The sequence below is a fragment of the Pseudophryne corroboree genome, chromosome 4, assembly GCF_028390025.1.
Source record: "Pseudophryne corroboree isolate aPseCor3 chromosome 4, aPseCor3.hap2, whole genome shotgun sequence".
Classification (NCBI taxonomy): Eukaryota; Metazoa; Chordata; class Amphibia; order Anura; family Myobatrachidae; genus Pseudophryne; species Pseudophryne corroboree.
The window spans coordinates 539,861,226-539,885,896 of NC_086447.1; the positions used below are offsets into that span (position 1 = coordinate 539,861,226).

At 40.5% G+C, this 24,671-nt stretch overlaps 1 protein-coding gene across 8 annotated transcripts in view; it reads right to left on the reverse strand.

Moving 5' to 3' along the window:
- Positions 1 to 24,671, reverse strand: part of LAMA2 (laminin subunit alpha 2) — a 1,276,598-nt gene that overhangs the window by 78,927 nt on the left and 1,173,000 nt on the right. For all 8 annotated transcript variants that reach the window (XM_063917336.1, XM_063917337.1, XM_063917331.1 and 5 more), the window contains 2 exons: positions 21,852 to 21,972; positions 4,321 to 4,497 (listed from right to left, as the gene is read on the reverse strand). In XM_063917336.1, the coding sequence (XP_063773406.1) occupies positions 4,321 to 4,497; positions 21,852 to 21,972 (298 nt within the window). The remainder of the gene's footprint in view (positions 1 to 4,320; positions 4,498 to 21,851; positions 21,973 to 24,671) is intronic.

The window sequence follows — 24,671 nt, forward strand, 5'->3', positions numbered from 1 at the left end:
ATCCATCTCTCTCTCATCTCCCTCTCTCCCTCGTATCTCTCTCCCTTGTCTCTCTACCTCATCTCTCTCTCCCTCTCCCTCCTCTCCCTCTGTCCCTCGTCTCTCTCTCTGTCTCTGCGTCTCTCTCCCTCTCTGCCTTACTTCTCTCTCTCCTTATCTCTGTCTCTCTCTCCATGTCTCTCCCTCATCTCTTTCTTTCTTTCCCAGTCTCTCTCTCCCTCCCTATCTCTGTGTCTCACACAGTAGGAAGGGGGACATGGCTCAGAAAAGGAGGAAGAGGGTAATATCACTCACACAGGAGAAGTGTGTGTGTGTGTGTGTGTGTGTGGGGGGGGGGGGGCATGGCTTACACAGGGGAAGGGGGTTATCACTCACACAGGGCAAGGAGTCAGTAAAATACAAATATTTTTTTGCAAGGGGGGCACGACATTTTTCTTGCCTCTGGGCAATTGAGCTGAAGTTACGCCACTGCTTACCCTGCTGCCTTTCTCTCTCCCTGCCCCTATGTCCCTGCTGTCACTTTCCCTGTCCCTCTTTCACTCTTCCTGTCCCTATGTCCCTGCTGTCACTTTCCCTGTCCCTCTGTCACTCTCCCTGTTCCTATGTCCCTGCTATCATTTTCCCTGTCACTCTCCCTGACCCTATTTCCCTGCTGTCACTCTCCTTGAATTTTGTCCCATTCCATGTGGCATAATGTGAATTTTGGCTCATTCTGTGTGCTATAATGTAAATTTTGACTCATACCGTGTGGTATAATGTGAATTTCGTCTCATACCATGTGCTATAATTTGAATTTCGTCTCATACTGTGTGGTATAATGTGAATTGCGGCTCATAGTGTGTGCTATAATGTGATTTTCGTCTCATGCTGTCTGGTATAATGTAAGTGGCATTACTGTGTGGCATAATGTATAGGGGCATTACTTTATGGCATATAGTGTTATAAGGGGCACTATTACTGTGTGGCATAATATGTATAAGGAGTACTACTATGTGGCAGGATGTGAATTGACTCTACTGTGTGGTTTAATGTAAATGGGCTCTATTGTGGTGTAATGTGAATAAGGGGCACTACTGTGTGATGTAACGTGATTAAGGGGCACTACTGTGTGTTGTAACGTGAATAAGGGCACTACTGTGTGACGCAACATCAATAAGAGCCACTACTGTAACGTAACGTGAATAAGGAGGGGGGGGGGGTAGGCTTAAGTTTTGCCTAGGGTGCCGAGCAACCTTCCACCGGCCCTGGTTGTAGGTTCCTCTTCAGAAGCAACTGTATCATTGTCTGACGGATCAGTATATTCCCCATCCTCATCAGAAGAATTATCTGAAATATTAGTGAATTGTGAAGAAGAAATGGCCCTTTTAGATGGCCCCAGATGGGCGGGGGGTAGACTTTTGTCTAACCAAGGTGTGATTTAATTGTTGTAACTGACTAGACAGAGTATCCGCCCAGGGCGGATTAACTACAGGGACAATATGTGGCTGCAATGGCACAGGAGGTCCCACAGGGGGTGCGAGATGAGTCACAAGTGTACTTGGCAAACTTGAGAACGCTGCCCAAGGTGGGTCTTGATTGGCCACAGGTACCGCAGGTAGACTGTGTATATGGCACTCAGCGCCTGAACCAGCAGCTAAAACTTCCTCCTCAGGTAAATCCGTGGCGCCAGTACTGCAGGGTGCAGAAGCATCCGCGGATTTCCCGCCCTATGTAGCAGACATTAAAGGGAATGTAGCCGTAGGGCATAACGGTACAATATAGCCAGACAAACACAATATCTGAAAAAAACCCTATGTCATGTGACAGTAAACACAGGACACAAAACAGAGGATTTAAGCGATATGAGGTGACTGAAACACACAGTAAAAATACCAAATTGTATATTCTGTGTAACACTATATATATATATATATATATATATATATATATATAAGACCCTGATGCACCTAGCCCCTAAGGGTCAGAATATAGTGATAGCAATATGTGATATAGGAGAATGGAATCCCACACGACAGCTACAGGCACACTCAGACACAGGTACAATGCAGAAGTTATTACATATAAACTATAAAACTGGACTGGACTAGTAAATTACATATAACTATGTATGAGTATAGATATAACAATGCACAGTAGGTACTGGATGTATATTACAGAATACTTGTACTAAATATTCAGCTAGCAGTACACTTGTTCTTAACAAACACTGTCTAAAATGACATGTAGAATACTTAAGTGCCTGTAAAAGCACAGCGCTGATGAGACAGGCGGCTTTACAGAGGAGACTTAGCCCAGCAGAAATTGTGTTTATATGTCATCCTAAGATTCAATTGTGTGGTGAGGGACAAAATTTGCTTCTGTTTGTCCACATATTTTACGATTAGCAGCCACCAGCACTGGTGTTGCTTATTAAATTGACCATAAATAATTTGAATTGGTCCTAGATCAGCAACCCAGGGCACCCCTGCAAGTGTCCTAAGGCACCCCAGGGTGCCACGGCACATAGTTTAAGAAACCTTTGCTATAGACCATCTATAGTGTTACATATTAATACTGTATTCCATACAGTTTCCAGTGTATTAAAAGACCATGGTTTACATCAATGTCCAGGGGTCATTACTAGGTTCTCCTATGCCCCCCCCCCCCCCCCCCAGACTCCTGCTCTTGCTCAGATGTTCTGCAGAGAGGGAGGTTGTGGATATGTGTTTGGAAACCCCCATCTAAAAATCCTGCGTTTGCCAGTGCACGGCACACTCACATCTATTTGTATGCTAAGTTGGCCAAGCAGCCGAGCAGGGTGCACTGCTTGGCCAACCAAGCTAAATGGCCATCAGCCCTTCTGGCATTTGCCAGATGATCAGTCCAGCCCTGCCTCCTTGTCACTCTCCATAGAAATGAATCAGGACCCGCTACATCATATGGGGTATGTGTACTGTATTTGTTTTATTATATTTTTTACAGGTGTACTGCAAGTGCTATTGGGACCTTAATGTCAGGGCATGCTTTCACTTGTGCTTGAACAAGTACCATCATGATGGGGCAGGCTTGCTGGGACTTGTAGGCCACCTGTAAAAAAAACTATATTATTTAACTCTTTAATTACAATTAACATCTGCACTCACCAACACCTGGGGTGAGAACCTGGTTGTCCTTGGGAGGGAGGACCCTTTTTTTGCGGGGAGCGGGGTCCCCACTTTCATATGGATTCTAGCCCTGGGCAGAACAGTTTGGGATGGTTGCTGTTATGGCAGGGGGACTCCATGTTGTGTGTCACTCTAGATAAGCCTGGTGTTGGTTATTGGAAAATAGGGGGATTCCCAAGGAGTTGTTTCTCCCTGTTTTTCAGTAGCAGAATTGGTGTATAGACTGGTGCTGCTTATATATTTGTGGGAGGAACCCATTAATTTTTTTATTTTGAACTTATTTTTAAGAGTAGAAATAAGTTCAAAATAAAAGAGCCCCGGTGGGCCGATGTGCGTGCCGAGCCTGTTTTGTTTGTTGACATGTGATGGGTGGTGCTGCCACCATGGTTACACAGTATACTTCTAGTGCTACCTATGTGAGGCAACTTATACAACTTTTTCCAGGGGCCACTTTCAGTTCCCAATCTGCCCCTGGGCAGATCTATTGTTTGTGTAGGTGACCAGCATTTTCGGGTCAGGTTGAAAACCAACTATTAGTAAATCTAGGCTCCTATAATTGTCTATGTAAAAATGCAAGTAGTTGCTCCACTGTTCTAAAATTGGGGTTTTGGTTATTTTACAGTAAGAAACAAAAGAAAAACAACCAAAATCCCCAAATTGACCATTAGTACATTTACCACTCAGGGGTAAATTTACTAAAATGGGAGTTCTATTTAAGATGGCATGTTGCCCATAGCAACCAATCAGAGTCTACTTCTCATTTATCTAGCACCTTCTAGAACATTATACCTGTAATCTGATTGGTTGCTATGGGCAACATCCCATCTTAAATAGAACTCCCATTTTAGTAAATGTACCCCGCAGTGTCTTATTAAGTGCAAGGATAATTATATGATTTATCTGTGCCATGATGCAGAGAGCCGAAGGCATAATTGTGGGTGTTACTCTCTAGGATCATTTATTTTGTTTCTCAACACTTCATTGAATGTGCCCACAGTGTACTAATAACACAAGACAGATAAGGACAACATCTAGTTACTGTTTGTTGCTGGATCAATGGATGACTGTACATTAGGTAAAGAATCCCCATTGCATTGACAGGTGTAATAATAATAATTTTTTCCTGTATATTAATTAAACAGAATTATATGAGACAATACAAAGAATCCGCCATTACCTGCCCACTTTGCCTACGTTTCCTTCTTGGTGAAATGAGATTCGCTCCATTGCCAAGTAAAATCATTCCAGACTCATTTTTGGTGCTGAATGACAATGTAATTTCTGTTCCAACATCCAGTGATGCTGGCGGCAGTTCTATATATCCTGGCTTTGAAAAACTGACTACATATATTTTCTGTAATAAAAAGAAAACAATAGACACATGATTATTATAACAAAAGCATGATAAATATCTGTCAAAAACGAAAACCATACATGATAATCCGATATTAACATTTGAATACAGTTGTGTGAGATTGCACATGTACTGTATTTTTAAAATTATATGCATTTTCAACGACAATTTATGTTGCCCAGTGAACTTATATATGTATATTGTAACTGTATATAGTAACTTCAGGCACAACTAACATAAAATCAGTGTTTACTACAAAACCGCTAACATCACAATGTGGTAACTTGTAATGTGATAGTCAAACTGGACGCATTTACTCATGTTGACAAATTTATATTACTTTATTATAACAATGTATGTTTCTGCTACTGTTTTTCTTTAAAATCCAATGTAAAGCATGGATTGTACTGTATGATGGGATGGGTGTCTTAAATTAGCATAAATGTGTAGGTACAGTATTGGTTGTAAACGGGGGCGGCTCCAGAGGTGGCGCTGCAGCACAGTCCACAGTCCAAAATTCAAATAGGGGAACCACACCAACTGCCACCCCAAACACTGCCAAATATCACCATCCGGGACACTCTGGCAGTTGGTGGAGCTTCCTTATTTGAATTTTGGACTGTGCTGCAGAACCACCTCTGGATCCGCCACTGGTTGTAAATAATCAAACTGTACTGAAGAGAGAAATAAAGGCAATAAATCAGCATGCCAAAGTTAGGGTTTAATTACTGCCTCACATTTCACTGCTTTTCTCACAAGATTTGTTAAAAGAGTAAATCTAAAGTCACCAAACTACCCAACTGGATGATGATGATACAAGGTCAGTTCTCACCTTTACTGTGTTCAGGTCATGTGATGCATTACTGCAATCATTTAGTGCTGTCTGTATTGCATGTTCAGTGTATATAATTGCCAACAGCTGCCTTTTAGCCATACTACTGATCTCTCACCTTGGGCAACTCATGTATCTGTGTTCTTTCGCTTTTCACAACATCGTAAGCACATATAAAAATAAATCAATTTTTATAACAATAATAATATTATTAGGGATGTGCGGTGGGCACGTTTCGTGTTTTGGTTTTGGATCTAGATCCCCGCTTTGATTTTAGATCTGGACTGGTTTTGCCAAAACCACCCTTTCGGGTTTTGGTTTTGGATCTGGATGATTTATGAAAAAAAACACAAAATCAGCTAAAATCACAGAATTTGGGGGTAATTTTAATCCTACGGTATTATTAACCTCAATAACATTCATTTTCAGTCTATTCTGAACACCTCACACCTCACAATATAGTTTTTTGGCCAAAAGGTTGCACAGAGGTCACTGGATGACAAAGCTAAGCGACACAAGTGGGCGGCACAAACACCTGGCGCATCTAGGAGTGGCACTGTAGTGGCAGACAGGATGGCAGATTTAAAAACTAGGCCCCAAAGAGCACATAATGTAAAGAAAAAAATAGGTGCAAGATGGGATTGTCCTCGGGTCCCCCCACCCACCCTTATGTTGTATAAACAGGACATGCACACTTTAACAAACCAATAATTTCAGTGACAGGGTCTTCAACATGACTGTGCCTGAAATGACTGGTTGGTTTGGGCCCCCACAAAAAAAGAAGCAATCAATCTCTCCTTGCACAACTGGCTCTAGAGGCAAGATGTCGACCTCATCCTCATCCTCCAATTCCTCACCCCTTTCACTGTGTACATCCTCATCCTCACAGAGTATTAATTCGTCACCACTGGAATCCACCATCACAGGTCCCTGTGTACTTTCTGGAGGCAAGAGCTGGTCAAGGTCTTCCTGGAGGAATTTATAATTCATTTTGATGAACATCATCTTCTCCACATTTTGTGGAAGTAACCTCCTACGTCGATCGATGACCAGGTTACCGGCTGCACTAAACACTCTTTCAGAGTACACACTGGAGGGGGGGGGGGGCAACTTAGGTAAAATAAAGCCAGTTTGTGCAAGGGCATCCAAATAGCCTCTTTATCCTGCCAGTATACATAGGATTGTCTGACATGCTGACTTGGATGCTGTCACCGATATTATCCTCCACCATTCTTTCAATGGTGACAGCATCATATGCAGTGACAGTAGACATGACAGTAATCGTTGACAGGTCCTTCAGTCCGGACCAGATGTCAACACTTGCTCCAGACTGCCTTGCATCACTGACAGCGGGTGGGCTAGGACATTTTATAATTTTCCTTGCAGCCCCAGTTGCAGGAGAAAATGAAGAAGGAGCTGTTGACGGATCACGTTCCGTTTTAGTTTACAATTTTCTCACCAGAAGGTCTTTGCACCTCTGCATACTTTTGTCTGCTGGAAAGAGAGATACAATGTAGGCTTTAAACCTAGGATCGAGCACGGTGGCCAAAATGTAGTGCTCTGATTTCAACAGACTGACCACCCTTGAATCCTCGCAAAGCAAATGAAGGGCTCCATCCACAAGTCCCACATACTTAGCGGAATCACTCCATCTTAGCTCCTCCTTCAATTTCTCCAGCTGCTTCTGCAAAAGCCTGATGAGGGGAATGACCTGACTCAAGCTGGCAGTGTCTGAACTGACTTTATGTGAGGCAAGTTCGAAGGGTTGGAGAACCTTGCACAACATGGAAATCATTCTCCACTGTGCTTGAGTCAGGTGTATTCCCCCTCCTTTGCCTATATCGTAGGTGGACGTATAGGCTTTGAATGGCCTTTTCCTGCTCCTCCATCGTCTGAAGCATATAGAGTGTTGAATTCCACCTCGTTACCACCTCTTCCTTCAGGTAATGGCAGGGCAGGTTCAGAAGTGTTTGCTTGCACTCCAGTCTTCGGCACGCAGTGACTGAATGTCAAAAGTGGCCTGCAATTTTTCGGGCCACAGATAGCATCTCTTGCACGCCCCTGTCATTTTTACAAAAAATTCTGCACCACCAAATTAATTGTATGTGCAAAACATGGGATGTGCTGGAATTTGCCCAGATGTAATGCACGCACAATATTGGTGGCGATGTCCGATATCACAAATCCCCAGGAGAGTCTAAGTGGGGTAAGCCATTGTGCGATGATGTCCCTCAGTTTCCGTAAGAGTCTGTCAGCTGTGTTCCTCTTATGGAAAGCTGGCATTTTTTATGATGCTGCTACTGGTGCCGCTGCTGTTGTTGCTGTGGGAGGCAATACATCTACCCAGTGGGCTGTCACAGTCATGTAGTCCTTAGTTTGCCCTGCTGCACTTGTCTACATGTCTGTGGTTTAGTGGACACTGGGTACAACCGCATTTTTCAGGACACTGAGGACACTTTTCTTAATGTCCCTGTACAGTCTGGGAATCGCTTTCCTAGTGAAGTGGAATCTAGATGGGATTTAGTACCAGGGACACAGTACGTCCATCAACTGTCTAAATACCACTGCACTAATGGCGGATACCGGACGCACGTCTAACACCAGCATAGTTGTTATGGCCTCAGTAATCCGCTTTGCAACAGGGTAACTGCTGTCATATTTCATCTTCCTCACAAAGGACTGTTGGACAGTCAATTGCTTAGTGGAAGTAGTACAAGTGGTCTTTCAACTTCCCCTCTGAGATGACGATTGACTACCAGCAGCAACAACAGCAGCGGCAGCGGCAGCAGTAGGTGTACCACTCAAGGATCCTCCGGAGGAATCCCGCTTAGGAGAGGACTCATCAGTCATGCCAGTGACATGGCCTGTAGGACTACTGACTTTCCTGACTGAGGAGGAAATTGATGTTGAGAGAGTTGGTGGTGTGGCTTGTAGGTGCTTGGGTACAATAGGAAGAGGGGTTTTAGGTGTCAGTGGACTGCTTATGCTCTTACCCAAAGTTTCTGAACTTTGCAATGACTTATGATGAATGCGCTGCAGGTGATGTATAAGGGAGGATGTTCCTAGGTGGTTAACATCCTTACCCCTACTTATTACGGATTGACAAAGGCAACACACGGCTTGACACATGTTGTCTGGATTTGTGGAGAAATAATTCCACACCAAAGAGGTGGCTTTTTTGGTATTTTTCTTAGGCATGATAACGGGCTTTCTCATCCCATGGACATAAACTGTCTCAACTGGTGCCTTATTCAAACAAATCACATCACCATCAGAATCCTCATCGTCAACCTCCTCCTCAGTGCCAGCTACACCTATATCCTCCTCATCCTGGTGTACGTTTACAGTCAGTAGCGGATATTGCCACAGACAAGCAGGACTTTTGCATGGGCTCCGCCTTCCGGAGGGCGCCGGCGCCATCAGGAGGGTGCCGCACCATGGCAAGATCCGCTACTGTGCCCCCCGCCACTGTGCCCCCCGCTGGTCCCCCGCTGTGAAGGGAACCAGACGCTACGCGTCTAGTTTCCCTTCATGGAGGGGACCTTTGCTGTGCGGTGCGTGATGATGTCATTGCACACCGCAGAGCATTGTGGCACAGACGCTAGGGGTCATAATTGACCTCTAGTGTCTATGCTGATCCGAGGAGAGGTGCGGCGCCGGCGGCTGTCTGCAGCGGTCTGGAATCAGGAGCGGTGATAGTAAGTATACATTTTTTTTTCTCTTCCAGCGGTGCTACAGGGGGCACAAATGGGGGCGTAACTGACCACGTCGCTGTATGAAGCCACGCCCCTATAATTTTTGCCCGGGGCGCCACAAGGGCAAGAACCGGCCCTGTTTACAGTGACATCCTCAATTTCAATATCAGCAACTGGACTGGCGGTGCTCTTCCCAGCACTTGCAGGGAGCGTGCAAATGGTGGTAGGAGCCTCCTCTTTCCATACAGTCTTGTGAAGGTCAGGCTTAGACATAGCAACCGCAGACATACTTGGACTCTCCTTCGGGATTTGTGATATCTCTGAGCGCAGTTTTATTTTCATGTGCTTTAACAAGCTTAAATTTGTAAAAATTTCGAGAGGGAGGGGGCTTCCATCCTCATCAGAAGCTGAGCCACCAGTCATGAACATAGGCCAAGGCCTTAGCCTTTCCTTGCCACTTCGTGTCGTGAATGGTATATTGCCAATTTTACGTTTCTCATCAGATAATTTCTTTTTTTTCTGATTATTAATTTTTGCGTTTTGGATTTTACAAGCCCTCTATGACATGGGGCATTGGCCTTAGCATATGACGTTGATGGAATTAGATCATCAATGTCGTGACTTGTGGCAGCAGCAGCTTCAGCACTAGTACTAGGAACTGGAAGTGATTCCTGATCTTCCACTTTTTTCCCCCTCCAAATTGCTGTTCTCCATTTCACAGGACAGAACCCCTTTATTATTACAGCACACAGAACAGTGCCCCTTTTTTTCACAGCATACAGGGCCAGTGTAATGTTATTTGAACAGCAGCACCCCTATATTTTACAACATACAGCAGTGTGCTTTTAATTTTTAATAACTGCACCTCTGAATTTTTACAACATACAGGACCAGTGTAATGTTATGTGAACAGCAACACCCCTATATTTTACAGCATACAGCAGTGTGCTTTTAATTTTTAACTGCACCCCTAAATTTTTACAACCTTCAGGGCCAGCAGTAACCCTATATTTTACAGCATACAGCAGTGTGCTTTTAATGTGTAACAACTGCACCTCTGAATTTTTACCACATACAGGGCCAGCAGCACCCCTATATTTTACAGCATACAGCAGTGTGCTTTTACATTTTAAAAACTACACCCCTGAATTTTTACAACATACAGGGCCAGCAGCACCCCAATATTTTACAGCACACTGGAGCAGTGTGCTTTTAATTTTTAACAACTGCAACTCTGAATTTTTACAACATACAGGGCCAGCAGCACCCCCATATTTTAAAGCATTCAGGAGCAGCGTGCTTTTATTTTCAACAACTGCACCCCTGAATTTTTATAGCACACAGGACCAGTGTAATGTTATTTGAACAGCACCCCAATATTTTACAGCATACAAGAGCAGTGTTCTTTTAATTTTTAACAACTGCACCTCTGAATTTTTACAACATACAGTGCCAGCAGCACCCATATATTCTCCACCATACAGGAGGACAGTGCCCCTGCACCCTGTACAGCACAGTGACAACCAGGACAGCAATACCCATGTACAGCTGCAGCACATGAAACACCAGTGACAGCCAGTGATGGCCAGGACAGCACCTCTAACACAGCACAGGTACATCACAGTGACTGCAGCAGCACCCCTACAGAGCACACACTAACCCCACCCAATGCCACCACCCACAGAGAGAGATAGAGGTTTGTCACCCTCAGTCTCCAAGTCCGGAGTGAAAATGGTGGTGACGTGCGGCTGTTTATTTAGAATCCAAAACCCATTAGATTCCGACAGCGGGATGATGACGTTTTTGCCTCGTTCTGGTTTTTACGTCTGGCGGGAAGTACTGAGTCAGACTCGGATCCAGGCTCAGAGCATGAAATTCGGGGGGGGGTCCGGTTCTCAGGGAACTGAACCCGCTCATCTCTAATAATAATAATAATAATAATAATAATAATAATAATACTACAGTAGTAGCAGTAATATAGTATGCTGTGTTTCCTTGATCACTTGTTGATCTAGCATGCACGTTTTTACAGTGAGACAGTACTCATTTCTCATCTAATCATTCAGTTGTTTATTGTTTTCCTTTAAATATGATAAAATGTATATATTGCATGTACGCAAATCCATATTATAATTGGAAAACCTGTTCCAGTGAGTATGTGTCAGTAAAGCATAGGCTGTAAATCAGACTACTGGTACAGCATGGGTCATTCTGAGTATGTGGATGCATGACAGAAGTTTACTCATTATTTGTTGCATATAATAAAACTGTTTTACAACCTTCATCAGGAACCCAGACCATAAACTATGTGAAATGATTTCTGCTGAATAGCATAGAGGTAATATTATAATGCAATAAACAGGTTGTGAACAAAATGTAACAGGATAATAAATCTGTTTTTCCCCAAGAAGTTCAGCATGAGAAATAAGTTTAATTAACTGTCAAAAGAGTTGTTGGTTTATGCTAACTGAGAGTTCCGTGGAAAAGCTGGAGGCTTGCTTCGTTTTCCAAAGTCTTTAAAATCTGCTGATAATATTCATAAGTTTCATCTTAATAATTCAGATGCGACTGCATTTCACAAGGTTTTAACAGCTGTTATTGACTTAGAGGTGTGGGCCCTTCTTTCTAGGGTATGGGTCAACAGCCCTATTTTATCATAAGAGACTGTACATCCTTAAAAAATAAGACAGATGACTGCCATACTACCTGTACTATGCAATTTTATGATTATTTACCATGAAAATCCTCTTTTCTCTTTTTGAAAGGGCAATATCCCCCATAGCCATGGGGTAGAGAGATGTCTCTTAATTAGAAAACATAATTGTTGATTTATTGAAGAAGCCATAAACTGTTGAGGATCATTTGCTCCTATGGATAAAATGTTTTGACAAGGAAAAGCTGTATATCATTAAGAAGACTGCAGAGGATAACTTAACTGATAGAGAGGGATAAAAGATCAACTACATGGCGTAGGGAGTTCACAGGGGATTGGTATGATTTTGCATACGGGTTTATAGCTGCTTGGTGCACTTTTTACATAATATATAACATAGTAATATTTTCTTACTTATTAGATTTTAGACTAAATTTTTAATTAAAGGGGATGGAAATCTCTGGTTGTCTATCAATATTTAAAATACTTGGTGTGTTTGTATCACGCTGACTGCAATTGCATTGCCTATGCACATTGTAACGTGTGGTTGAATATAGGGGACTGTAATGTGAATTACGCAATTCAATATTTTAAACAAGGTGAACATGGGTAGATTACGTCTACCGAGGACCATGTGCTGTGCTCCCCATGTGATAAATACCACATTAAAAGAAGGCTGTATAATGGTAGACTATGGTATTTAACCAACCAGCAATGTTTTACTGATCAGATCGGAAAAAATTGGACATGCAGCGTTCATGATGAGCCAAGTATTTTATTTTAAAAAAGCCATTAGGTTTGTACAGTAGCTTCTGTTTCACATAAGGATTAATGATTCCACATTACAAGCTGGTCTCATTGAGTTGGAAACAGCACACAGAGCAGCAGACCACAAATAGACATAATTACTGTTGCATGTGTAATCTATTATTTTACAGCAACAGTTTGATGCTGGCAATTCCTATTTGTGATTTAAGGAATGATTGCATATTCATGGTGGCTGAACCAATAAATATATTGCTATTGCAAGAATGGTTTTACATCAAATAGACATTTAGTAGCAACGCATCTTTATTACTTGTATATTTCACTTTCACTGCATTTTCTTGTTTTAGTATACCGTATGGAACGTCGGTTTACCTATGTACAAGAGACACAGAAACAGCTATAATTTTCCTTTTTCCTTCAATTATCTTCCCACTTACAGTAGTTTTCCATTTGGCCTTTCTACCTATATTAAGCACACAGTGCAGTAATATCTCTCTGTATTCACTGTCAAATTATTCCCCACTATGAACAAGCCGTTATTTTATAAGAGTGTGTGTGTTGGCGGAGCTGGGATAAGGATTTGACTTGCAATATTAGTATTCCGTACATGATGGCATCACAGTAACCCTTTCCCAGCAATATGCACAGCCTTCTTCAAATCCAATAGGTCATGAGTTCTTAAGGTGTATATACTATACACATGCTAGTTTGATCTTGCTATATAAAGTATTATACCATACACATGTTAATCACTGGTAACCTGATAGTAGGTTTTAGAAAACGAGTGAATAAAAGGTTTATGCATCCTCTCCAAAGTAAGGTTTAATGGATATATATAGTATGTGGCAGAATAAAGTCATAATACCAATGCTGTATTTGGGGTTTAACTGCTCGTAAATTTAGTTCTAGATAAAATACAATCTAATGCTGTATTATCTATGCTGTAAAGAAAAAAACTCTCAAATGCAACATTACAATCTCTAAGCCAGTAATTTATTACTTCGTTTTATTTAGAAGTCAGTTAAGCACTTAAAGAAACTTTCATATGGCTTCATGCAGGTTTTTATACTGATCAGATTTGTGAGTGAGGTCACTATTAAAAACCATGCTATAAATACAGGAATCTTACAATGCATTCTAAGTGTGACAACTATTTATTTGTTCACGTTAAATACTTAAATTAAGGGCTGCTCTCCAAATTCAATACCTTAAGTCATATTTATTTATGTACTGATGTACAATAAAGCAGCCCTTTTTAAGCTTTCTCTTCAAATGCAACTGAAAGGCGCAGTAATCGTTGTGTTTCAGTTCATTAAGAGGGTAATTAAAAAGGAAACTATAGTTCAAAATAATCTAATTTATATGAAATGCATTTAGAAAAACACTTGTAGGTATTTATTACCAGTTATTTATATAGTGCACACATATTCAGCAGCGCTTTACAGAGAATATTTGACCATTCACATCAGTCCCTACCCCAGTGGAGCTTATAATGTATATTCTCTACCAAATGTAAATACACACACATTCACACTAGGGTTAATTTTGTTGGGAGCCAATTAACCTAGCAGTATATTTTTGGTTTGTGGGAGGAAACCAGAGCACCCGGAGAAAACCCACGCAAATACGGGGAGAATATACAAACTCCACACAGTTTTGGGCCATGATGGGAATCGAACCATCAATATACTTAATTACAACATCACGACTAGTAGTGTCTCTGCAAATCCGGAACCAGTAATATCTTATTTATCTATTTATTACCATCTCCTTTATTAAGAAAGATTAAATATTACACCCCTCGTATAGTAGCCTACATTCTGTTTATGCATCATATCTTCTAACTATTATCTGCCTACCTCATACATTTTGTTCACATGACTATGCAAAGCAACTCATCCCCAAGGATTCATTGAGGACGGCTGGAGGCGTCTGGTAAGTGTATTTAAATGTTTGTATTACACTTGTTAAGTTCACTGTGTGTCCTGAAGACGGGGGCTTGTACCCCGAAACGTCGATAAAGTTTTCCAAACAGAGTTCACCTGTTTATCGCAAGACTCCTGGGTGCCGCCTCGTTCTTTGCCATTTATATACCGAGACATTGCAGTCCGGATGGGAGGGCACCGGAGCACGAGCCATGCTCAGATAGCCCGTGGGAGAGTGCCAGACAACTTGTCTTGTATATATATATATATATATATATATATATATATGAGGGCAATGGAGAACAGCGCCTAGGTCAGGCCTGGCCAACCTGTGGCTCTCCAGATGTTGTGAAACTACACATCCCAGCATGCCCTGACACCGTTTTAGCATTCCCCAATAGCAAAACTGTGGAAAAGCATGATGGGACTTGTAGTTTTACAACAGCTGGAGAGCCACAGGTTGGCCAGGCCTGGCCTAGGTAAATCTAATAGAGACCAAGACAAGATTTTTTTCTTCTTTTTTACACAACACACCTCATCTATAAATGAGTGTCAGCTTTTAAACAGTATTTGGATACAGTATATAAAAAATGAAGTAAAACAAGCGCCTAATAGTGTCGGTGAAATAAAACCTGTCCAGTAGGTGCAGTTATTAAAATAAATAACAACTTAGCTTCAAATACTTTCAGGCTGATGACATTTGGAAGCCGAACATGTAAAGAGAAAATAAAAGCAACACAGTGTGTACTGTTTTAAGACACCATATTTTGTGGTGAAATCAGGAATTAGGAATGTGGCTCATTCCAATTATTTACATAAGCAGAACTGATAATGGAGATTAAAATGTATTAAAAATAAAAAAGATGGAAGCTATAAAAGACAAAGATTTCACTAAAGCTTAAAAGCTAGGAATGTGGCTCATTCCAATCAAAATTAAGCAAACGTAATAAAAAAATATATAACAATTTAATAGGCACAATCCTGCCACGCTTAAAAGTAACAAACGTACAAGACAATTAAAACAAGTAGGCAGTTCATCTGTCCATAAATGTAGGTAGCACACGTACAGGATTGAAAAATAAAAACAGCTTATCTGTCCGCATATAGGGAGTCCAAGGGGTAAGTAGCAGGTCCCTGTCCCAACGCGTTTCATCCTATTAGGTGGACTTCATCAAGGGGATAATCATTATGAGCACAAACAGGATATTTATAGTGCTAGTGAGAGGTCACATGCTGACCATGTGGGTGTGACATCACTTCCTGCACATCAAAAACATAAACAATGTTTAAAACAGTGGGTACTTGAAGTAAATGCAAAGATGTTATGTAGCAGAAGCAGATGTTTATGAAACAATAAATTAAATAAAGACCAGAGAGAACAGAAAGTGAAAAACGGCTGGTGGAATGCAAAAACGCGTCATTTCCGCCCGCGATGGCTTTGACCCGCAAAATACGTCACATCCGCCAAAATTATAAAAATATTGAACCTGTTGGTTTCAAGGCTTGTGCTGTCTGTGCTGTTATATGGAAACATCCACAGACAGCAACATCATGTGTGCACAGTGCAGAGAAAGGAATAGTGCTGTGATTGGTGTCATACGGCGGTGAGGCGCAAACATCACTTCCGCCTGGGGTGTTGAGACGCACCCGCGTCATTTCCGCCAGGGGGTGAAGTTAGAAAATAAACGACTAAACAATGCAGCATACTGCTGCTTTTAGCAGTGTGGTTGGTGTGATCATTATATATTAGAGGACAATATAAATAAGGAAACCGTATTGCGGCGGTGGAACGCAATTGTGTCTTCCGCCTAGGGGTTGAGACGCATCCGCGTCACTTCCGCCGGAAATGAATTGAGTGACTAGTGTAAAGATAAGGGGAATAGTGGAACAACATAATACAGGGATAATGAGAATAATATATTATTGATCCTACAAAATTAGTCCATAAAAGCTGTGGTAGAAGATGAGAGATTAAAAAAACTGTAATAGTTCATTAGTGATGACGTCATGTCCGGATGTCTGTAGCCACAAAAGGACAGTATGTTGAGACGCAAATCCATTTTCGTATATTTCTTTTAAGAAACAGTCTGAGGTCCATGTATCAGTCATTACTGGTGATCAGAAAATCCAATCATCTTAATTCTGTCCCAAATTTCATATTTAATGTATATCAGGATCCTGCAATGCACAGCTATGAAAATATGATAATATAATAAATATCTTAAGAAAATAAATATGTGTATAATAAATATGTGTGTACTATAAAAATATGATACATAAATTATTTAGATAAATATTTAAAACATGCAGATTGGTGATCATGCCTGGTGAAGGACAATACTGTATACATAAGAAAATAAAGGTATAGTGGTTAAAGTGAAAGTGACTTATAAGAAGGGTGCGATTTCAAATCCTTCATTAATTCCTAGAGGGGCCATGGTTCTTAATTCAAAAATCCAGAACATTTCCCGCTTTGAAAGTTTATTCAGGATATCTCCACCACGTTCTCCAAGGCTGACGACTTCTATGCCTTTAAAAGTGAGGTCATCGGGGTTGGAATGATGTTTTTCCTGAAAATGTCTGTATATTGCATGTGTCTGGATTTTATTCTTGATATTTCTTACATGCTCTTGAATACGCAGTTTTAAGCATCTCTTCGTTTTCCCAACATATTTAAGACCACAAGTGCTTTCTAGAAGGTATACAACCATAATTGAGTTGCAGTTTATGAATTGCTTGATGGTATATTCACATGAGTTATCATTATTAAAAAATGTCTTTCGGTTCCTATGGACAAGTTTGCAGCAAATGCAGCTCCCACATTTATAACTTCCCTGGCATTTTCTTGTTGAGGTAGATGATTCAGATTTATATAAGCTGGGTGCTAGAATATCTTTAAGGTTGCTGGTTTTTCTGAAGACAATCTGCGGTTTTGGAGGTAAAATGTCCAGGTTTGAAGAGGAAATCAAAATATTATCCTCTCGAATCTAAAGGACACCACATTACTGTATTCCATGACCTTGTAAAGAAAGACCTCTGTGAACAAGATCTACCATCAGCCAAGCAGAACAATCTGAAGAACCATGAAAAGCATGCCTTGAAAGAACTGAAGAACAATCCCGACATTGTTATTAAACAAGCTGACAAAGGAGGAGGAGTCGTCATTCTAGACAAATCTGCATATGAAAAAGAGGCAATGCGCCTCTCAGGTGACACAATTTCATATAAAAAGCTACCACAAGATCCAACCCAACAATACACAGATGAGTTGAGAATATTATTGGTTCACTATCTACATCAATATGTTTTGGACAAGGATGAGTATCAATTTTTTATAACTACCTCACCAGTCATCCCGATATTCTATTTTTTACCAAAGATACATAAAAACATAACGCAACCTTCCAGGAAGACCAATAATTGCAGGAATCGATTCACTTACATCTCATCTTTCTGAATACATAGAACATTTTTTGAGAAAATATGTTATGGAGTTACCATCCTACCTCAAGGACACAAATAACGTGTTGGACCTTTTGAAAAACAAACCCTGGAAAGAGACATATCTGTGGGTAACAATTGATGTCGAAAGCCTCTACACATGTATCGTCCATGAAACTGGAATAACTGCATGCAGGAAATTTTTGGACAGAGACATTAGTCTAACCACATTACATAAACAAGCAATCTGCGACTCTATTAGATTCATTCTCAGTCATAACTATTTCAAATTCAAAGAGTCATTTTACTTGCAGATACGCGGAACTGCTATGGGGACAATTTTTGCCCCTAGCTTTGCCAATCTCTTAATGGGCAGCTGGGAAGAGGAGAATATTTATTCTAACAACCAATTTGCCAACCAATTGGTTGTATACAAAAAATATATAGATGACATCCTTATTATTTGGGATGGAACAGAATCATTTTTCAACTTCTTCCAGAATATCTCCCTCAACCAGTTTAATTTGAAATTTACTGAGAGGCACGATAAAGATAAGATTGAGTTCTTGGACCTCATACTTTCATCTAAAGAATCCAAGATCACCACTTGTAACTTTGTTAAGAAGGTCGACACAAACAGCTACTTGCATTTTAAGAGCTGTCATCAAAAGAACTGGAAGACCAACATTCCTTATTCTCAATTTCATCGTGTACAAAGAAACTGCAGTCAAAAGGAAGACCAAGACCACCAACTTCAAATGTATGCAGAAAGATTCAGAGAAAGGGATTACCCGGAAGATGTCATCTCAAAAGCACTTGACAAAATATTTTCATAGCTGTGCATTGCAGGATCCTGATATCCATTAAATATGAAATTTGGGACAGAATTAAGATGATTGGATTTTCTGATCACCAGTAATGACTGATACATGGACCTCAGACTGTTTCTTAAAAGAAATACGAAAATGGATTTGCGTCTCAACATACTGTCCATTTGTGGCTACAGACATCCGGACATGACATCATCACTAATGAACTACTACAGTTTTTTTAATCTCTCATCTTCTACCACAGCTTTTATGGACTAATTTTGTAGGATCAATAATATATTATTCTCATTATCCCTGTATTATGTTGTTCCACTATTCCCCTTATCTTTACACTAGTCACTCAATTCATTTCCGGCGGAAGTGACGCAGATGCGTCTCAACCCGTAGGCGGAAGACACAATTGCGTTCCACCGCCGCAATACGGTTTCCTTATTTATATTGTCCTCTTATATATAATGATCACACCAACAACACTGCTAAAAGCAGCAGTATGCTGCATTGTTTAGTCGTTTATTTTCTAACTTCACCCCCTGGCGGAAATGACGCGGGTGCGTCTCAACACCCCAAGCGGAAGTGACGTTTGCGCCTCACCGCCGTATGACACCAAGCACAGCACTATTCCTTTCTCTGCACTGTGCACACATGATGTTGCTGTCTGTGGATGTTTCCATATAACAGCACAGACAGCACAAACCTTGAAACAAACAGGTTCAATATTTTTATAATTTCGGCGGAAGTGACGTATTTTGCGGGTCAAAGCCATCGCGGGCGGAAATGACGCGTTTTTGCGTTCCACCAGCCGTTTTTCACTTTCTGTTCTCTCTGGTCTTTATTTAATTTATTGTTTCATAAACATCTGCTTCTGCTACATAACATCCTTGCATTTACTTCAAGTACCCACTGTTTTAAAAATTGTTTATGTTTTTGATGTGCAGGAAGTGATGTCACACCCACATGTTCAGCATGTGACCTCTCACTAGCACTATAAATATCCTGTTTGTGCTCATAATGATTATCCCCTTGATGAAATCCACCTACTAGGACGAAACGCGTTGAGACAGGGACCTGCTACTTACCCCTTGGACTCCCTATATGCGGACAGATAAGCTGTTTTTATTTTTCAATCCTGTACGTGTGCTACCTACATTTATGGACAGATGAACTGCCTACTTGTTTTAATTGTCTTGTACGTTTGTTACTTTTAAGCGTGGCAGGATTGTGCCTATTAAATTGTTGTATTTTTTTATTACGTTTGCTTAATATTGATTGGAATGAGCCACATTCCTAGCTTTTAAGCTTTAGTGAAATCTTTGTCTTTTATAGCTTCCATCTTTTTTATTTTTAATACATTTTAGTCTCCATTATCAGTTCTGCTTATGTAAATAATTGGAATGAGCCACATTCCTAATTCCTGATTTCACCACAAAATATGGTGTCTTAAAACAGTACACACTATGTTGCTTTTATTTTCTCTTTACATGTTCGGCTTCCAAATGTCATCAGCCTGAAAGTATTTGAAGCTAAGTTATTTTTTATTTTAATAACTGCACCTACTGCACAGGTTTTATTTCTCCGACACTATTAGGCGCTTGTTTTACTTCATTTTTTATGTATATATATATATATATATATACACACACACACACACACACACACACACACACACACACACACACACACACACACACCATTTAAGAGAGGTTGAGTTTGTCACTACCATAGGTGGATATCTGTCTTACTTATAGAGGGACCAGTGCTCTGCCAGGAGAATTGAAGTGGTTCCTCCTTAACCCAGTTTGTGTTGGAGGAAGGGGACTCCAACCGGATTATGTGGTTGTTGCAGCTGTTGCTGAATCAATATTGATTTCTTGGTCCCTCCTTTGACAAGAATAATTGACAAAGCTTTGACCTCATTTATGCCAATTATTGGGCCCATGTCATTATTTATTAGGTAAAGGTTTAAACAGGGAATAGTTTTAAAAGCCTAGACAGAAACATAAACTGATAGGTGACTTAATGGCTAGCTGTGTTATCTGTATTTAATATGTTTGGAAAGAAACTTAAATATTTGGTTACTTCTCTAATCAAGTCATGATCTGAAAATAGCTGACACTGTAGAGGAACAGTCTCTGGGCAAGGAATGATTGGTAACATTTTATTGAATATTAGTTTCCCAGTAAATAAATAGAATCTCTAAAATAGTGAATAATTCCTTGCAATATGAAAGAACAGGAAATTAGCTAGTAAAATATCTTAAACTGCACATCTAGCTCACATAACTACATATTGTACACTTGTGAGATTCTGTAACGCAGTATCATAGTATATCAATCTCTTTTCTTTCTATTCATGCCTGATTCTGAGTCAGACAGAACAAATGGCACATTTTTGCATAAATCGCATGGTCAGATATAAATTTGTGCATTTTGGGGTATATCTGATTCATCAGACAGAACTTGGCCGGATCTGTCTGTTTGTGAAATTGGGCGTTTTAGATTCTGAACTGAGCGGCCACAATGTGACTGCATGGAACCGCTCTGTCTTGTGAGAGTATCATGGCACTGTAGTGACAATGTCTTTACCTGTCCTATTCTATTCTCACTATTTCCTATTACACATACTACTACTACTACCAGCACTTAATTAATATGAACAGCACTACTACTTTACAGTTTCCTTCTCCATTTAATATCCCCTCTGTCACTTTTCACTTTTCAATTATTAATTAGTAGTATCTTTCCTCACTTTCTGCTAACATCCTCTATGTATTTTTTCTCATCTCTGTCTCTTCCTGTTTTTTTACTGTCAGCCTCCTTCCTCCTGCACTCTATACGGCTATGCTCGTCTCCCTTTATACTAGCTCCACTTTCCTTACATCCTTGTTCACTCTTGTATTGTTATACCATTAAATTCCCTGGTCTACTTATCCCATCACAAATCTTCTCTCTCCATCTCTGTCAGCTCTTTTTCTCATTCTCTTTGCTCCCCCATACATTTCTTGCTGATATTCCAGTCTTCCTTGCTGTCCCTATCTCTTATCTCCTCTCCATGATCGAGTTAGATCTTTGGTGTAACAATGTAATGATCTCAGTAGTGCATATGAACTGAAACACTGTGCATTATGAAAATAAAGTAACTTATATGACCTTATAGAAATACTTGCCACCTGTAAGTGTATTAAGTCAAACGAAGACAAAAATGTAGTCATACCTCAAGAGCACAGCCTTTTGTTAGTCCTATATAGTCAGAGCTGCTAAGTAAATTGTACGGTGTTCTGGAGACTTCGATATCTTTTAGACATCCGGCATACTTCTTTAAATTAACTTCTGGCCTAAAAAGAAATAAACATAATGATTGGAACAAAAACTTTATAGGAAATCATTTCTAGGTAACAATACTGATGTAGAGCTATGGTTAGTGCATCTCTATGTAATCACCAAAGCCATCACTCATTGAGCAGCCAATGTAGTAAATTGTTCTTTGCTTCTTTCTAAGACCACAACTATACACTTAATTTGCGCCCTAAAGTATTTGTAATGGTGTCTCTGGGCTAGATACTTTCTAAAGTTATTGCTATATCTTTCATGCATGTCTTCATGTTGTCTCCTTTGGACTAATGTAACGTCCTGTCTTGCACTATATCAGCTTTGGTCTCTACAGTCTATCTTCATTTCTACTAATAGTATAACCTCACCCATCCACGGGCCATATTAAGTCTTTGGGGGCCCAGGGCATTACAGACAGGGACCCTACCAATGGTATAAAATTAAAAACAAAGTGATCTCACTTTTTCACCATCTCTGAGCACAGCCTGGGGCTGAACTGGCGACTGCAATATCCACATGCAGCTCCAAGAGTTACCCCATACAGTAACCACCATCTGTGAATAGAGGGACCTCCTCCTTTCCTGCAGTCTGTGTGGCAAGTGTTTGAGTACATTGAGAGCTGTGCAGGCTGCCCTACATGTTCCTACATGGGCATTGGGCTATATCATGGGTCTTCAACCTGCGGCCCTCCAGCTACTGTGGAATTATACATCCCAGCATGCTCTGCCTCAGTTTTAGCGTACCTTAGTAGCACAGGTTGAAGACCCATGGGCTATATGATCACAGGGACTTACAGTTGTAATTATGGCTGTGATAAGGCATGTGCCCTCTCACCCATTTCTGTAAAACATCTTTTTTTTTTGTAGTCATGTAAGGGAAGATCTTCTCCTATACCTGGACTACATTATTTTTTATATAATGTAGTCCAAAACATTAGCTTTATGTGGGCAGTAAGAATAATGTAATTTGATGTGAGGAATGCCCTTTTGTGAAACTTATGGTTTACAAACCACACACAAAATTGTAGTTCTTGTTCAATAGAGAAAACAGTTGCATGGAATAAAAATCGAACACAGCTCTTTAATCTTTAAAAAACTTTTCTAGATAAAAGCTTTGCACTGACTCTTGCATGAATTACGAATGAACCAAGTCCTTGTTCAATATTTAAGGCAATGACAGATCTTGAGTGGATACAAGCCTTATCACATAGGGCTGTTGACAATTCACAGTTCTTTTTTAACACAACAGAGTATAAAATAATGTGTATTTGCACTGAAACATATTCACATCTAAGGCTATTATTATTTGTTCTCAAGAGTGACGGGAATAGAAAATGATAGGAATCTAACAAATAAGATTTGTGCTGTAAAGACTACAAGAGCATGTTAACAACTGAAGTGTTAACCTATTTGAATGTGTGAAAAAATGAAGGATTTTCTAACAAATTCTTTAAAAGAATTTAAAATGTTTTGCTAAGAACAAGTTAGAAACTTTAGGAAAAGAAGTATTGATTCATTTGAGGTTCAGTATGACATTTGGCTGTAATATTTTGTTGTACAGTACATAAATTAAATACAGATGTAGCCATGCTCATCGTGACTACATCTGTGCGCAAATGTGACTCCTTTGCCGTGACTTGCGCACACATATCCATGCACATGCATCTAAGATGTGCCCCATACAAAGTACATGGGGTGGCAAAAGACGCAGCTCAGTGAAGCTAAACACGGATGCGCCTAGCCATGACAGGAGTGCAAGTAGCGCTCAGATGTAGCCATGATGGGCGTGGCTACATCTGTAACTCTGGTACCCCTGTAAACTCTTGATCCCAAATACAGCTCTGAGTAACACGGCAAAAAAAGGGATGCGGTCAAGATCCCGCCCGACGGGATCACGGCGGTCGGAATACCGACACCGGGATCCCGACCGGCACAATCCCAACATACACCCAAAGAGGGAGAATAAATTAGTGTGCCGAGCGTAGCAAGCCTGCAAGGGGCTGTGTTGCGCTCGCCCCCCTGTCGGGATTGTGCCGGTCGGGATCCCGGTGTCGGTATTCCGATCACCGGGATACGGTCCGGCGGGATCTCGTACTGATCCCCCAAAAAATGCACCCCTGAACAATTATCATTTTGCGCATGTTTGTGCACTTTCTAAAATATACTGGATTTGCTGTATATCTGTTAGCACTTACTAATAAAAAGCTGAGACCACAAGATAAGATCCCTGATACCTTTTCAGCTGCTGGATCCATGAAGCCTAAGAAGGGAAGTGGGTGGGGGTTCACCAAACTGCATGGTTTTAGGTGTTTTAAATAGGTCTATTCATGAAGCAGTGAAAAAAGGTGGAGTGGTGAGCCAGTGGAGAAGTTGCCCATGGCATCCAATCAGTTGCTATGCATAATTTTATAGAATGCGCTTGATAAATGTTACTTCAAAGCTGATTGGTTGCCATGGGCAACTTCTCCACTCTTTTTACTGGTCATGAATAGACCCTTACTGTAAGTGTGGTTTATAAACTGATCTGCAACAATTTTTACACCTGCTAAGAATACAAATTGTGCAATGTATTAAGATGCAATTTACAAAATCCCATGTCAAACCTACCAGAATATTGTGAGCCTGGTTATGTTAGGAAATATAACTCATATTTCATGCCATTTATGTATGATGCCTATATAAATACAGTTTCTGCTAGAGAGGAT